Source organism: Meleagris gallopavo, chromosome 8, assembly GCF_000146605.3.
Source record: "Meleagris gallopavo isolate NT-WF06-2002-E0010 breed Aviagen turkey brand Nicholas breeding stock chromosome 8, Turkey_5.1, whole genome shotgun sequence".
Taxonomy (NCBI): domain Eukaryota; kingdom Metazoa; phylum Chordata; class Aves; order Galliformes; family Phasianidae; genus Meleagris; species Meleagris gallopavo.
In genome coordinates, this window is record NC_015018.2 from 24,005,528 (window position 1) to 24,021,714 (window position 16,187).

The 16,187-nt window shown below is 40.4% G+C and overlaps 1 protein-coding gene across 1 annotated transcript in view; it reads left to right on the forward strand.

Annotated features, from left to right (window-relative positions):
* The window catches only part of LOC100543937 (VPS10 domain-containing receptor SorCS3), a 272,748-nt gene that overhangs the window by 219,564 nt on the left and 36,997 nt on the right, over positions 1 to 16,187 (forward strand). The window contains exon 15 of the mRNA XM_031554589.1: positions 2,433 to 2,540. Coding sequence (XP_031410449.1) covers positions 2,433 to 2,540 — 108 coding nt within the window. The remainder of the gene's footprint in view (positions 1 to 2,432; positions 2,541 to 16,187) is intronic.

Sequence of the window (16,187 nt, forward strand, 5' to 3'; positions counted from 1 at the left end):
AAGTTAGTATTAAAATGCTCTTTCCAAATTAAGGATGGTGAAGATATGTTGCTAAATGTTACTGATTCCTAAAGGATTTCACGTTTGCTTTCTCATAAGCAAACTTGTAGCAGTCATAATGTATGAATAATGATTCTGAGTCAGGACCATTAAGGTAGTCAGTCTAGGCCGCCATCCCCTTGCCTCCATAACTGGGACGTATACCGGGTAGACCTCTAATGATGCTCTCAGCAGATTAAAGCTATTTTCTGCTCAGGATCTTTCTGTCTGTGGTTAGTGTGTGGTTTTGGTGTGACTAGAAACATTTGCCTGTGCTAGGTAATTTGATAATCACGGCCATACTTGAAGTTCCTTCAGGAAAGAGGACATCAAGAAGACCATGTCCAAGCCTTTAAACCAAATCAAGTAGAAGGCAAGGCAGGAGAGTTATACATTAGCCAAGGGTAAGAGTCACCAGCAGTAGGTGCATCAGGTTGTGGCAAGTTGAGCTCTGGAAGAGTGAAAGGTGAGCCACTTCTTGAAAGAGTTCTGAGGCATGTATTAACCATTTATAGCTAAATTCTTCAACCAAGGTGTAACTGTTTTAATTGTCTTTCCTTGTGGAGGCTCTTTGGATCTAACAAGTGCACTATGTGTACAAGCATGTACTTAGATTTCAGGAAAGATTTTGGTCACAGGTGAACTTTGCATAGGAACTGAGAACCCAATTCACCTTTGTCTGCCTTGGAAAGTTTCCTTTCAGATTTCTTCCTCTCTACCTAATCTCATGAAATGCTGCGTGCAGTATATTTGCTTTATATTGCCTCAGTAGGCACCTATTTTATGAACAGGAGAGGAATAAATTAAAGGGTGTATGTCTATCTATTAGTTCTCAGGCTGAAACATTGTACAATAAGTTTCATCCTAGAGAAAAGAGGTGCAGATAATTGAAAAGCTGAGAGAACTTTAGCTAACCTAATGAAGTGTGCTGTTCCCCAGAAATTGAAATGCTATTTAGATAGATAAGCATGCAGGCAGAACAGCATACAAATGCACAGGTGTACAGGAAGATACATACATTTAAATAAATAGATTTGGGACAGATAAGCTTTTTGTATGCTGCTGTTCTTCTAGTTTTCTGTCTTTGGTGTATAATCAGCTTCCCTTTCTGGCAGATGTGCATCGTGAATTGGGTGAAGGTTTTACTAAGTGCTGCTAGAGGCAGTTATTTAGGGAATGGTGACTACACTGCAAAAAAAACCCCTTGGCTTTCTACGTTATTTAGCTCAGGTTAGTGTAACCTGTTGTTTGCACTGACCTCCCAGTCCTTAGATGATATCTCTGTGTCCCTGATGCTGCCTACTTGGTGTGAGTAGGGCTTAGTTTCCAGTAGGACCCTCTCATGCAAATCCACTTACTTAGGTACATGCACACCTACATGCACCCCTAAACTTTCCTTGCCTGGAAAATAAGGCAAATTTCTCTTTTATACTCACTTTAAAATGGGAAGTGTTTCCTGCTGCTTGGAGAAGATGTTTAGGCCATGATTGTCTCTCTGGTAATGTCCTTTTAAGGTAATCTGTCAGTTTTCACAGCTCAGGTACTTTGGAGAATTACAGAGAACTCTTAAATGACCCTGCTGGGAGAGATAAAATAATTTCAAGCCAATAAACCTCTTGTTTCTCTGTTTATTCTCCCTTTACCAGTAGAACTTGGGGATAAAATTCTGGGCAGATATCTGCAGAAGCAATTGTATGAAGCCTTGGGCAGAGGGAAACCTCAGATCTCAGAGATGCTGTTGGGTGGCAGCTCTAGGAGCTGGATGCTGCATGCCAGGCTAAGTCAGATACAATGGGCAGTATGCATACCTTGCTCTGACTGCTTTCTGCATTCTCTGGAAAAGAGTGACATGAAGGCTGGCAGCTCTCATAAGGCCAGGAAGACAGGAGCAAAGGGGATAACAGGTGCAGGATCTTTGAACTGGGACCTGTCCCCATGAATTAGCACTGGCTACTGGGCACCTTTCTTGGAATAGGGGTAACTGTGAGTAGGGATAGAGAGATTGTAGCTAATGCCATTGCTACACACATGGGCTGAAAAATCCTATGGTATTGACAACAATTTTCATGCATTCAGACATGGGGTGCTTTTGCACTGAGCCCTTCCCCATGCCAGATGCTCTTGCAGATCCAGAAACAGGACTTGGCAATGCTCCTTTATCCTCTGAGGTCTGACGTACAGCTGGACCAAGAATATTCATACTCTTATTGCTAGTCTTTATAAGTTTTTGATCATTCAAAATACACCAAGAATGTGAATTAGGTGGCTAGGAGATTGGTGCCTGTCTATAAATCTAGCTGCTGGGTCTTGCAGACCTCAGCCAACATTCACTTGCCATGGTTGCTATAAAGTAAGTCTTTTACGTGTATAAATCTCATCTGCTTCTATCCCAGGGTCAGTTTTGATGAGGGAAGATCCTGGAGTAAATACAGTTTCACATCAACACCTCTTTTTGTGGATGGATCCCTTGTAGATCCTGGCATAGAGACTCAGATAATGACGTAAGTATAACAACTCTTAACTTTCTTAAAATGTGGTGCAAGAAGGAGCGCATGGAGATCCTGCAGTGCATGGTGAGCCTCTCTGCTGTGCAGTGTAGCACCGTGTAGCTGCACATGTAGTACTGCATGAATGCATAGTGTTGATTTGTGTATTATTTTGATGACCACAGACTCAGGTGCCATGTCCATGTATCTCATGTGGCAAACAGATGATGCATTGAAACTTCCTCCCAGTAGGAATGGAGAGGTAGGACAAAGAGAGGTGGTCACTGATCCCAGCTGTGACTTGTGAGTTCAGATGGGACAGAAGTAAATCTAATTCTTGTTAGGTCGGCATAGTCACGGTTAGGTTGCTGAGAATTTGTGTTATCAACTCTGGATGTTTTCAAGCATTGATTCAGATGAAGCTGCATCTGCTCAGATATGTAGATAGTGACAGTCTTGGAGTATGGAGTTGAACTACTTACATCCACTGGTCCCTTCTTGCAAAGACTGCTTTGACACTGTTCCTTACATCTGATGGCCCAGGGACTGTAATGCTCTTCAGAAGCCAGTGATGTAGATGGCTGTACCTAACGTCAGTTCTATGCTTACTCCAGGTGTGCTGTTTCACTCTTGTTTGAGTTTGCTGCTGGATATGAATATTCCTTAGCTTTGTTGCTTGCTATCTGCATTGTGGGTTTTATATCTGATTTTAGCTCGAGATAAAGACTTTCTCAGTGTGCAGATGCAAAGCTGAACTCGAAATAACCTTCCTGAATAGAGATATAATATACTATGATCTACTCTTGCTTTGGAAAGAGGAGCCTGGGCTGGTACTGAAGGTGCTTGGGCTTTCCTCCTCACAACAGTGCTGCAGTACTAGATAAGGGTGAAAAGATCCTGGCCCCAAGAGCAGGCAAGGTTCTGAATTTAACAGTGAAGGGAGAGGGGAAACTTTTAAAGTTCAAAGGCACCTTGAAGAGTCATCTGACTTTTCTTGCAAAGCTGATCAGAACACTCTGCTCTGGAATTCCTAACAAAGCAAGGACCAGATGCGCTGCCTTTCTTACAGAGATGCCTTCTTTACCTGTGTTTTATCTGGGCTGAATGGAATAGATTTCTGAAAAGGATCAGAAAGCAAACTGTCTAGGAGGCTGTATTTAGACCGAAGCCTGCCTGCAAAGCGTATCTGCTGTGTCACGAGGAAGTGCCCTTGGTTAATCACATCAGAGATTGTTGCATGTCTGGTATTGTGTCATTCTGACCCAATTCAGAGATGGGAAACGTAGGATAAATTTCACCTTTTGTTTATTCTGCGTTCTGCACGTTACAGTGCAAAGTGATTTTCTATAGTTGCCATAGGAAAGAGAAGCAGACCTGGTATGTTTTCTTATAGGCTTCAGTCCATCTGCTTACTTAACGTGGCAGGAAAACGTAGGTGGATCTCATTGCTGTTGTCACAGGTAGTGACAGACTGAGAGTAGACTTCTGTGTATGTTTGTCAGTAGTTTCTTAAGAAAGCTTGGTTAAGATAACAGTTGTCTTGGGCATTTTCTGCTAGTGAACTGAATTTGTTCCAAGTGGGTTGCATGATTTGAGTTGGTATGCATTTCAAAATACTGACGTATATCAGCCTTACAAGAACAGAAGTGACTGTGAACGGTTTAATGGTTTATTTACATGGAATCTAGGAGGCTCACCTTAGCTGAAGGTGACTGGGGGCAAACATAGCAAAAGGTTATTTCAGCTGACTTTTTTTTGGCTATCAATGCCAAGACAAGTGACATGTCATGGTGCTGTATTTCTGGATAGCTAGAGAATTGGTAAGCTGTAGCTAATTCTATGCCATCTTTATCTTCTGTTCTGAAGTGTCCTAGGGAAGCTGGGGTAAGTAATTATGGTTATAATTTGTGCCCATAAAGCATAGGAGTGGCACTCTTAAGGGATTGGAGTTTGTTTTCCAAACAGTGCTGGGGCAACACAATGCAGCCTCCATGCTTCTGTTGCTGACAATTATTGAGATTATTACTGGGGTAAATATTGTATCATTTTGTTAGGGATGCTAGTTCTTTCCTCCAGAACCATGCCTTGGCTTCAGCTTTTCATCACTGAATAGGAGAACCTGTTTGCATAGAAGATTATATATCTGTACATCTGCTGCTTCACAGTCAGAAATATTGCCAAGAACAAAACACAACAACTTATCATATACCTGTGAACTTTTCACAAGACTGCTATGAAGCATCTTATTGGGAATATGCATGCCAAAGAGAAGAGCCTGCATTCTGTTGAGTCCACATTTTTCTCCAAATGCAGCAATAATGTTCAGCCTTCTGTGCTGGCTAATGTGACAGTTCTCCATGACGTTCTTCATGCACTGCAGGATGGGTGTCACTTTCCAACTGTGCATGCAGCCAGTTCTGAGCTCAAATAAATCTGCACATCAGCAACTTCATTGAAATCAGTGGAGCTAATAAGTTTCAACCAGCTATGGATTTAACCCATTTACTTTATAAATCAATGTGGTTTTATTTTGAAGTGGGAGATGCATTTTATATCTAAGGGTATTGTTTCTTGTATCTTCATAGTCTTCTGATGGGGAATGTAGAGTATGTGTTATCTTGCTAAATATTGCATTGGCTTCTGACTTCTGAGATCTTTGCTGTCATTTTATTATTATGATTGGTCATCATTAAAAACTTTAAAAATTATTCTTAGGAATCCATAAAAGTCATAAAAAGTAATTTCCCATTAAAATTGCCACAAATATTAAAAATAATTCTGGTCCACAGTGTTAAGGAACTCACTTAGAAAACAGTCTATTTTTAAAGCTTATCTGAAAATCACTCCTATTCCAGTCGCTTAAGTATTTATCACAGTGAGTATTTAAGGTAACAAATATGTAAGGACAGTGTAGGATCAAGCTGAGCTTGTAGAAGTTTTGACTAAGAAGAAATTGATGCTTATCTATTGCTACTGGCCATCCTCTATGTCAGAATGTGCTATGCAACCCTTCATGTTTGAAGATACATGGAATTTGCATCTGCAGGTAGAGATCAGAGTGATTTCAAAAAACTGATGGGTGCAGCACAATGGTTTGTAATCAACGTCCTCTAATCAAGGACCAGATCATTGTGAACTCTTAAAGTAGAAGCAGAATGCATGTATAAGTGACGACTGTGGTCATATTAGAGTATTGCCAAACTGAATAGTTGGCTTTTAAGAATTTCTCTCTCATCCTGGAATATGTCAGATATTCAGTTTACAGGTCTTGGATGATTCCTGTGAATGAAAATTTCTGCCATTTATTTGCATCAAAGTGGTTTACATTCAACTACTACTGAAAAAAAAGATATATATGCTGTGAAGGATGTGTACTAAATATTAATTATAGCCCAACTATTATTATAACCCGTCTTATGAGGACGAGCTGAGAGAGCTGAAGCTGTTCAGAATGGAGAAGAGAAGGCTCTGGGGAGACCTGATAGCGGCCTTTCAATATCTAAAGGAGGGCTGTACGAATGAAGGAGACAGACTCTTTAGCAGGGTCTCTGGTGATAGGACAAGGGAAAAAGGTTTCAAAATAAATAGGGAGATTTTGACTGAATACAGTTTTTACAATAAGAACAGTGAGGCACTGGCATAGGTTGCCCAGAGACAGGGGCGGGTGTGCCATCTCTGGAGACACCCAAGGTCAGGCTGGATGGGGCTCTGAGCACCTGATGGAACTGTAGGTGTCCCTACAGGGGAATTGGACTAGATGATCTTTAAAGTTCCCTTCCAATGCTAAAGAGCCTATGATTCTATTATTACCGTATTGCATTATTAACAATGTTATCACAGTGCTATTTTATTAAAATCAGTATATCAGCAGGATGACTATTATTCCCAACTTAATTTTGTGGTACATCCTGTGAGTGGGCTTTCTGGGTTGTAGGAAGCAGTAACAGTTTTATCAAAGAATTTTGTGTCACTTCATGGCTGTTATGTGAGCAGTTGCAGTAATTGTGTTGTAGGAGCCCCCTAGGCTTTAGGATCCTGTGCTTTGTGCTGTGTATATTTGTCCTAAAACAGTTCTAAAGAATTTAGCAGTATGCTAAAATTTGTGAATTTGTATGTAGGGACATTATATGATTCTGAATATCGTGAACTTTTCATAGTGGAATTTGAAGTTGCTTTTAGTGGGAAATTGGACAAGATGACTTACAGAAGTCTATTTCAACTTAGATTATTCTATGATTTTTTTCATATAATGTGGTTGTCAGAGTGAAGAAATGAATTATTTTCTTACAAACTGTGTGGGCTCTACATTAGGATGTAGATTTGTGATATACAGGCAAGTATGATGAGACTGAGTTAGACTTGGAACTACTGGCTAAGCAAGGTGAGTCCACTCTTCCTTTTTTCATTCCTGGCTGATCATCCATTTCTGCAGCTCCTTTTCTTGGTATTTTCACAACCATTTCATTTGACAAGATGGTTAGTTCAGTTCCCTTAGTATCACAGTACTTCAGCAGATGTGTGTCAAAGCACACTGCAGTGTTTGGTTTAGCTGTCAGGAAAGCAACTGTACAAGACAAAGGGTCTTTTAGGAAAATAACTGAAATGGATAAGGACAGTGGGTTTGGTGCATTTTGAGATGACCCAATGAATCCTGTATCCCTCACTGTGAGTTGTATGTCTTTTCATGATTTTTTGTTCTTGTGGGTTGGGTCTAACTTTTCCACATTGACAAAACCTAGGCAAGATGTTACTTGTCTGAGGTAGTCTACAAATGAAAAGGAATTCAGTTGTATTCCTGTTCTAGTGGGTTGTGATATCCAAAAAGAAACAGTGTTCTCTTGAAAGGTGCTTATCTATAACATTTAAATCAAAGAAGAGATCTTTGTGGATCAAGTTCTTTATGCTGTTCCAGTTCTTACTCTTAATTATTATTTCTACCACTTCATCTATTGAGCTAAGCGTCTCTCCAAACCTGCATGAACAGAAATAACCTTTTTACTTCACAGCCTTGCAAAGTTTTGCTATTATTTTAGTAGACTCATTATAGATGCGTGAGTGCAGACACTCATATATAGATGGGGATCATTAAGTTTATCTCTGCTGATCAATATATATTTATGTAGACACACCTATGTATGCGTATATAAATATGTATGGGTGTCTAGGTACGTACATTTAATGATCCACATATACCTGTGTATGCATGATTGAGTATTAACATTTTCATTGGGAGGATTTAATATAAACCTGTTCAATGTAGCTGTTTTTCTTTACTGGGCCTATGTGTACATTAGAAAAAAATTCCAATTGTAAATGAATAGTTTATGAGCCCTGGCTCTTTCCAATACCTTCTCATTTACATGGCCATACAGCTTTACCAGAGGGTGAAGTGGGAGCACTTTTTATTGAGAGATCCATGTAATTACTTGCAACCCATCACAGGGTGGCAGGAGAGCAGGGCAGAATGATTAAGTTGTAAAACACTGGAAAAGGTGTGATGGAGGCTGGGACACTTCTGAGATGAGAAAGAGTATTGAGAGCACAGGCAGTATTGATTGAATCCAGAAGTCCCTCTTGCTCAGTTGTCTGTTCCAACAACAGCAAGCAGAGGATACTGAAACATTTTAGAAATAAAAATAAATTCCCTTGTAATCTTTGCCAGTAAACAGAGATTTGCAAATAAGAGCCTTTCTTTGCCAGACATAGTATCCTAGGTATTTCAAAGACAGTCATGATTTCTTTTTCTAATTTTTTTGAGTACTTTTTTCCCTAAATCCTTTAAAAAGTTTAGTAGTCACATCACAGCTAAGAATTCCACGAGTTAACTCTTACTCTGAAGAGCAGACTGAGTCATGGAAGACATCAATGAAGTATGTGCAGGTACTAAGGCAATGTGGTCAGATCCTGATTAGTCCTTGGCAGAAGTCCAGCAGATTGAATATGATGGGGGCAACAGCTACAAGGACCAAGCTCCCACTGAGTTCAAAATTACATAGGAGTCAAGAGTCATTTTTCTGTCACTTTCTGATAAGGTGATTACCATCTTTCCTGTTTAAGCAAGGCAACATTCATTGCCTTCTGCTCAAGTCTTGCTGTCACATTTAAAAGCTGGTATGGAAAAGAAAATTACAAGCTGACACAATGTCCTTGAATGATTCTGCCCCTATGCTTAGGGGTAGGGAGTTGTGGATCTGCCACCTCTGTGTGGTTTTGCTAAGAAAAGTGAGGTGAAAACAGACATGTAGTAGAGAATAATGCCTTTGCTGGGATACAGTCAGAGGAGACAACTTTCTCCTTTCTGGGTAAGCTGTCAAGCCACAGAGTTGATTCTCTTCAGAGCTGCTAACCCTTGTTTGCAGTCTCAGCAGATGAGAGAAGAGGCAAGTGGATGGCAAAAACACTGAGAGACTGCTCTTCGTAGAGGTAATTGAGGTTTTTTACTAACATTCTCAAAGAAAAACACAGGGTGTAGTTCAGTTCCTGTGGCCCTGCAGAGGACAGAGACTCTCCTGCTGTCAGTCAGGTCTGTTAGCTGCACTCTGCTTGAAAAAATGGGAAAGAAGCGATCTGAGAAAATCCAGATTTTTTTTGTGTAAACTTTATTGTTGCTACTGGGCTGAACAGAGGATTTGATTAAAAGGGAATCTGGAGGGAAGATTTCATGAGTTCTGTAAAAAATCTGACATGCTGTATCCAGCAGGAAGGGATTCCAGAGGGATCTTGTGTAGGGGCTGTTGTGATGAAGGATGCCCAGCTCTATCCTTCAAAATCTTCTCTGATTTTGCAAAACAGGGCTTGAAACCAGAATATCCAACCTGAGCATACTCTAAGGTCTACAAAAAATAGGTGTTTTTTCTTTAAGAGAAATCATGGGGAAGATTTCAATACTTAATTTATCTGTGTTGGCTAGGTACTCAATAGAGGACTGTGATTTTTAAATTATTGTTTGCGTTGTGGACTTACATTTTGTAAGTTTACTTTTTGTGTCTTTTAATGAATTGCACTAACCATTTGTGGTGCAACTGGCTTTATTTTTGGCTGTGAATTTTATTGCAGGACTTTGATGTGGCCCTGTGAGTTCATTGTATTTTCCTCACTTACGGGATTGCTCAGACTACAGTGTGAAAACTTATATGTGGGTTCTTTCGAACAGGATCTATGAAATTAGAATGGCTCTGATGATATCTCTGCACACAGAAAAGTAGAATTTGATATTCAAAGAAAAATTGCAGGTATGGTTATTAAGTTAGGAAAGCAAAATGATTGAGAGGATAGAAGCATTTGCTATAGTGAGCTGCACTCCTGGATCAGTTAATCTAATTTCAAAAACCATCTGGAAGTGATGAATAGTTGGAACTTAGAGAGAAGATGATCAATCTGCTAATGCTATCAAGTGATTTTACAATGGACAAGAAAACGTGTATTATAGGAATTCTCATTTTATCCTAGTTGATGATCAGTTTATACCCTGAAGAAAGACAGTTGATTACCCATATCATTATCTTCATTTGCAAGACTTAAAAACATTATTAATGATCACAGATTAATCAGTGTCGCTTCCTTCTCTCATCTTCCTGCCAAAGGAGTGCTACATTCATTAGCTGTTGAATTGCTGTATGAATTCACCTAAGCAGCTTGCAGAGACACAGTATTGATTATGCTGTTCATAGCTGCAGCGTGAGGTGAGGTTTTATGGTGGCACCTGAACAGACAAATCAGATGAGGAGAACAACTGTTTAGAGAAATCTTTCTCAGACAGAATCGTGTGATTTATAGGGCCTTAGGAGAAGGATGGCTGTGATCTGAGATCAGTTCCCAGCAATTGCACCGTGTACTCAGAAGATTCCTGACAGAAGCCATGACACTCAGAGAAGGCATTGGGCTCTAGGCACGTATTGTCCTGGCAATCCCTGCTATCAGTACAAGCTGGGGGATGAGAGGATAGAGCACAGGCCTGCCGAGAAGGACTTGGGGGTACTGGTGGATGGCAGCTGGACATGAGCTAGCATTGTTTCCTTGCAACCCAGAAAGCCAACTGTATGCTGGGATGCACTCAAAGCAGCATGGCCAGCAGGGTGAGAGAGGTGACCCTGCTCCTCTGCTCAGTGCTGTGAGACCTTGCCTGGAGTACTGTATCCAAATATGGAGTCCTCAGTACAGGAGAGCATGGACCTGTTAAAGCATGCCCAGAGGAAGGCCACAAAAACAATCCAAGGGATGGAACACACTTGTATTTTCAAAAAATGATGGATGGATTATAGCTCTTGTGCTATCCTCCTGCTAGCAGCTGGAGTGAGCTGTACTAACCACCCGCACTGACCCTGGGATGCACTGTCAGGGATGTGTTACCATGCACACACTTTTTCCTCAGATTCTTTCACCCTTCAGTTAGGGCAAGCCATAAAATATTCCAAAATATCCCAGCAGCCTCAGGCAGATTGAGAAACTATGGCCTCAACACCTTTCTGCTCAGCCTGACCCTGATCCCACATGGGGCGGAGAGTGGTGTGGCTCACAGCTTCTCTGGCAGCTGGGGCAGGCTCAGCACTGCCTTGGCTGCAGGATTCACTCTAACAGATTATTCACTGTTTGTCTGCAGTGAGTGATTGAAAGCAGCTTTCCAGAGCAGCAGTGCTATACTTTGAGATTTCAAATCACTCAGGCAGTGCTACAAGCCTCTGTTACCAAGGAGAGCCTGTCCTCTTATGTTCATCGTACATGGTTTCCCTGTTTAATGATCCCTTTGATTCAAACCTGTGAAACTTCTCCCTCTGTAGCTGATCAACCACCTTACACTGTCGCTTTGCTATGTACAGCTCTCATCTTACTTTCAAACTAAAAGAGGGTAGATCTAGATTGGATGTAAGGAAAATATTTTTTTACCATAAGGGCAGTGAGATGCTGGCACAGGTTGCTCAGAGAGGTGATGAATAACCCATCCCAGAGATAGCCAAGGTCAGGCTGGACCACTGGTCAGGATTTGAGCACCTGATGGAGCTGTAGGTGTCCCTGTTCAGTGCAGGGGAGTTGGACTGGATGTCTTTTAAATGTACCCTCCAACTCAAATGATTCTCTGATCTCCTCTTCTGAGTCATTCTGTGTCAGGTTCTCTGATAGTCTATGCCAGGAAAAGCTTGTAAACGTGTCCCACCACAAAAAGTACCTGTTATATTTATTTGGGTTTTTTGTGTTCTGAGCAATGTTTTCCACACGTGTTGAACATCTCTGGTTGGAAATCTGCTGTTTCAGAGGGTGGCTGATTGAAATGACTGAGCGTGTTCTGTTATCCAGCCTCTGCTTGGACCACAGACCTGTTAGGAAATGCTCAGATCACTGATACCTGCCAGTATCTTTTCTAGAAGAGGAGGCAGCATCTTCAAGTTTCAAAGCTGTCAGAAACTGGTTGCCTTTCATGACTACTTCGAAGAAGAGAGATAACACCATTAAAAAAAAAAAAGAAAAGAAAAAAAAAAACAGCATTAAAAATTAACGTGCTTTCCTATCCCCCTTTCTAAGTGTCTTACACTCCCTTTCATGTTACTGGGATTTCTTTTGAAGCAATTGTCATGTGAAGTGTATTGGGCACACTGGCAGTAATTTTTTTAGAGACTGGATTTCAAAAGGTTTGGTTTGTCATACTGTGAGCTCTTATTTTGATAGCACTTTGTATTAGAAAATAAAAATTAAAAAAGTTCCCTTCATCTCCTATTGCCTTGCATGGTATTTGTGCAGTTAATGGAGAAATAGAGCCCAAGCAGTAGGCTTGCTTCGTAATTATATGTTCTGCAGATTACTTGCTAATAATACTTGGCATTACTTGCTAACTATGTTGTACCATATCATTTGCAGTAGTTTTCCTCTTGTGCTTTAAAGGAAGTGCCCATCAGGGTGATGAATAATCCCAGAACTGTTTTCAAAAGCTGAGAGAAAAGGGTCTACCATGCAGGATTTTTATGGGGAGGATTTTGTTTTTCTCTGTATTTGTAGAAACTCTACCCTTGTATCATCCCCTCTCTCCTGACCTGGAATCTGGCAGTATTTCAGCTTTCCCTGAGCAGTTTGGTATGGATTGCTAGTCAGTGAATCTGGCCAACATTTAGAATTTCTCCTCTGCAGAAAATTGCAGTGTCATGGCAATCACTTTCACTTGGACATGGAAATAAACCATTTCCTTTAAATTTTGTCTGTGTGAGCAATTCTGTGGAAGTTTTGTTTGACTTTTTCCTTTGGGAAATAGAATACAGACCAAGATTTTCTTGAGCAAATTTATTTCCAAATTTGTCATCATGGGAGCATCTGTCTGCATTTAGTATATTCTTAGAAGTTTCAGAGCCCAGAGTTTTCCCACTCTGATGAGGAGTGGTAGAATAGGGCCTTTATATCTGAAATGTTCTATAGGAGTTACACTGATTTGCACCAGCTGCAAATCCAGATCCAAAGAGTCAGTATATTTATTTGGAAGAAAGCTAATCTTCATTTTCTAGAAAGCTTGCCATTTTTCTTATTGTTTTTCCCATTCCCAGGCAGAAGTATAGCAATCCTGAATCAACAACCAGTTGCCCTCGGGCTGCTGTTCCTACTTAACAGGTCAGCCAAAAGCAACTGAATTAAAAGCTCCTAAGTGGCTCTTAAAGACTGTATTTATTGTTTATGAAAAAAACTAGAAAGTATTTTTTGCTGGCAATTGCATGTCTTTCCAGTGCCACATTTCATCTTTTATATTTCCTTCATTTCCAGTCTCTTGGTCCCTGCATCATCTTGCCAGTCATGAGACAGTATATCTCTGGCTTCTCTTCCACTCTCCCTAATTGCTGATCTGTGTCTCTCTCAATTAGATTCTACTTCCTTGTCTCAGTCCCTTTCCATCCAATTTCCATGTAACTAGTGACCTCCTTTAATGCTAATTCCATCCAAACCTTAATAAAATACAATCAGGAGGTTACACAGCCCATTTGGTTTTCTCTAAAGTCATGATTTATGTTTAATTCATGGGGAAATGGCTCATCTCTTACTCCCCATTCATAAAACCTAACCCTGCCAGCATAATTTGCAATTGTTCTGTGGCTGCTTGTGTGTTTTGAGCCCTAACAGCAGTCTGCACACAAGAGCTAGTCTTGCTTTCCTACTACTTTCTTAGAAAGATGTTCAGATCCAGATTTCATAATGTGCTTTTGTCTGTGTGCAAAATTGTCAGCATTTTCTTTTATTGTCTTAAAAACTATGAATGTCAACTAGTGACTGAGATGTATTTATCTACTGAGTCCTTCTGTATGCGCATACACTGAGCCAGTAGGCTCACTCTTGTCCCAGGTAGTATAGTATGAGTGTAGCCTGGCTAATGGGGACAGAAATGAAAGCCAAATCTAGGCAGTACAGAAGTGAGAGGACTTTATACAGAGACACAGTCACCACTCAGCTATATATAGAGCTAATATATTTGGCTGGATTTGGTATTTTTCTGCTAGTCAACCCCTCATGGTTGGTCAGTGTTCTCTACGCCAAGGCTGACCCTCTTCCTCTGCTTGTGAAACCGTGTTGTTGATGCTTGCTGGGAAGTGAGGGTGGTCTTCTGTGCCTGGCTAGCTCTTAAAAATCCAGCAACAGCAGTGCGTGCTTGCGCTTGCTGGGCTCAGTCGTGGTGGATTCACCACTCAGTGCTTCTGCAGTTCTGATTGCTCAGACATGGGTCACGCCCTGGTTTGAGAGAGCTTCATCCTCGAGGGAACTCGAAAAATCCCATTTCTTTTCCAGGAGGTGGTTCTTCAAGTTTGGGCTTAATAGCATTTCTTGGATTCTCCCATTCCAGTATTGCTCCTGTAATTACCCATGAGAGGCACAGATGTGACTAAAAAGGTGTTTTAACTGGAACCAGAGGACAGCCATGCTTTGTTCTCTCCCTTTCGCCATCCGCAATGAAAGCACAATTTCTGATCAGCTGAAACATTTACCATTCTGGGAGATTTTACTGTTTTCTTTTGCTTGCTAGGGTGCTTCCTTTGCAAGCATTTTTTCTTCTACAGTATTAGTTATTAAAAAAGAAGCAACAAGCTTGGTTTCAGGTTTCCCTAAATTATTTGTGTTGACACTGCAATCAGCTTTTCCTTCACTATTATTAATTAAAGTGTATATTTGGTTTGCTCTCTATCTAGTCTTCTGTTGATTCTTCTTTATCTTTATGTGGTTTATCTACAAATGTGCTATCTACTGAGAGTGTTTTTTGCTTTCATTTTATTTTTAGATATTCAAAATGCTTAAAACATAAGCAACTTATTCTGTGGGGGCTAATCTTGTTAAAACTTGACTTCAGAGGCTGCCAGGCTACTTTGTGAGAAGCAAAATGAGGTACCTTTTGATCCCTCTCACATTGCTGATAGCCAGTGAAAGAAAAATGCTCCAGAAAGTAGTATACATTTGATGTTTTGTGTAGTGAGGGTGACCTTAGCAATTGCTTCCTTGCTTTCTATCTTGAGTCATAGATGGGCACAGCTGAGAACAGAAGGCATTACCAGGGAATCTTGACGGTTATTTCTCATTACATGTAAAGAAGCTAGAGCTGACTATTGAAAAATCCTACCGCTATATCTAGACCAGCCAAACACAGACAACTTTAATGCATGCCTCATGTAATGCCTTGCCAATTTACTATGAAACTGGTAGAAGACAACTTGTTTTAGCCATGAAAAGGCATTTCTGTTTCTGTGCTTGGACAGCTCATCTGATGCTGCCAGAAGGAATAGATCCAGGTGGATACAGATGACAATTTTCCTGAGATCAATGCAGAAACTATTAAGTGAGAAGATTTATTTCTCATATCTAGGCAGGGACAGGGATTGAGTCTGTGGTCTTGAGGTAGATGAGTTGTTATTTTGTGACCCTTAGATCATCCAAGGTTTACCACTGACCTGTCAGGAATGAGCAATATTCAATAACATAAAAAGCATGACTATCAACAATGCGGGGGATAATAAGGCAAAAGCATTACATTTCATCAATAAAATACTGTATAAATATAAAACCCTTTTGAATAGTTTCTGTTCAAGGTTATCCAGTCACTATATTCCCCATTTGTAAGTTATTGTGTGTTTAAAAAATTAATGAAAGATATAATTATAACAGCATTACCAATGACCTTTTCCAAAATGACTCCATCATGAATCTGTAAGCATTTCAGAATTGTTTTTCAGGTTCTTAGTAATTTTGCTGCAAATTAATGACATCAAGCTCTGGCAATAAAAGCCTTGTCTTGTTTCTCAAAAGAAGAGATTGGGAAGAATTTTCTGGTCTCCTAGCAATGGCTTCACTGTGAGTGGTGCATAGATCCAGTTGAGAAGATGCCTGTCCTTAGAGGAGGACAGGCTGAGATTTTATGTAGAGTTTTAACTGCTTACTCTAAGGGGCAGAACAAAATCTACCCTGACTAATGTCAGTAAACTGCCATTCTATGGCTTAGTTTGGAGAAACTTTTTTAAATTGAGCTTACTGAGAAAACTGACTGTCTAAATGCCATCTGGATTCCTGTATTTGTTGCCTCTCAAGGGCTTCCAGGTCAGACTACAAATATTGGAAAAAATCAAACCATTATCTTTGCAGTGTAAGACCTTGAAAACCCAGCTCCTTTCTTTTGTCTTCTGCTCTTGCAATGAGCTTTCAGGAGCTCTCAGT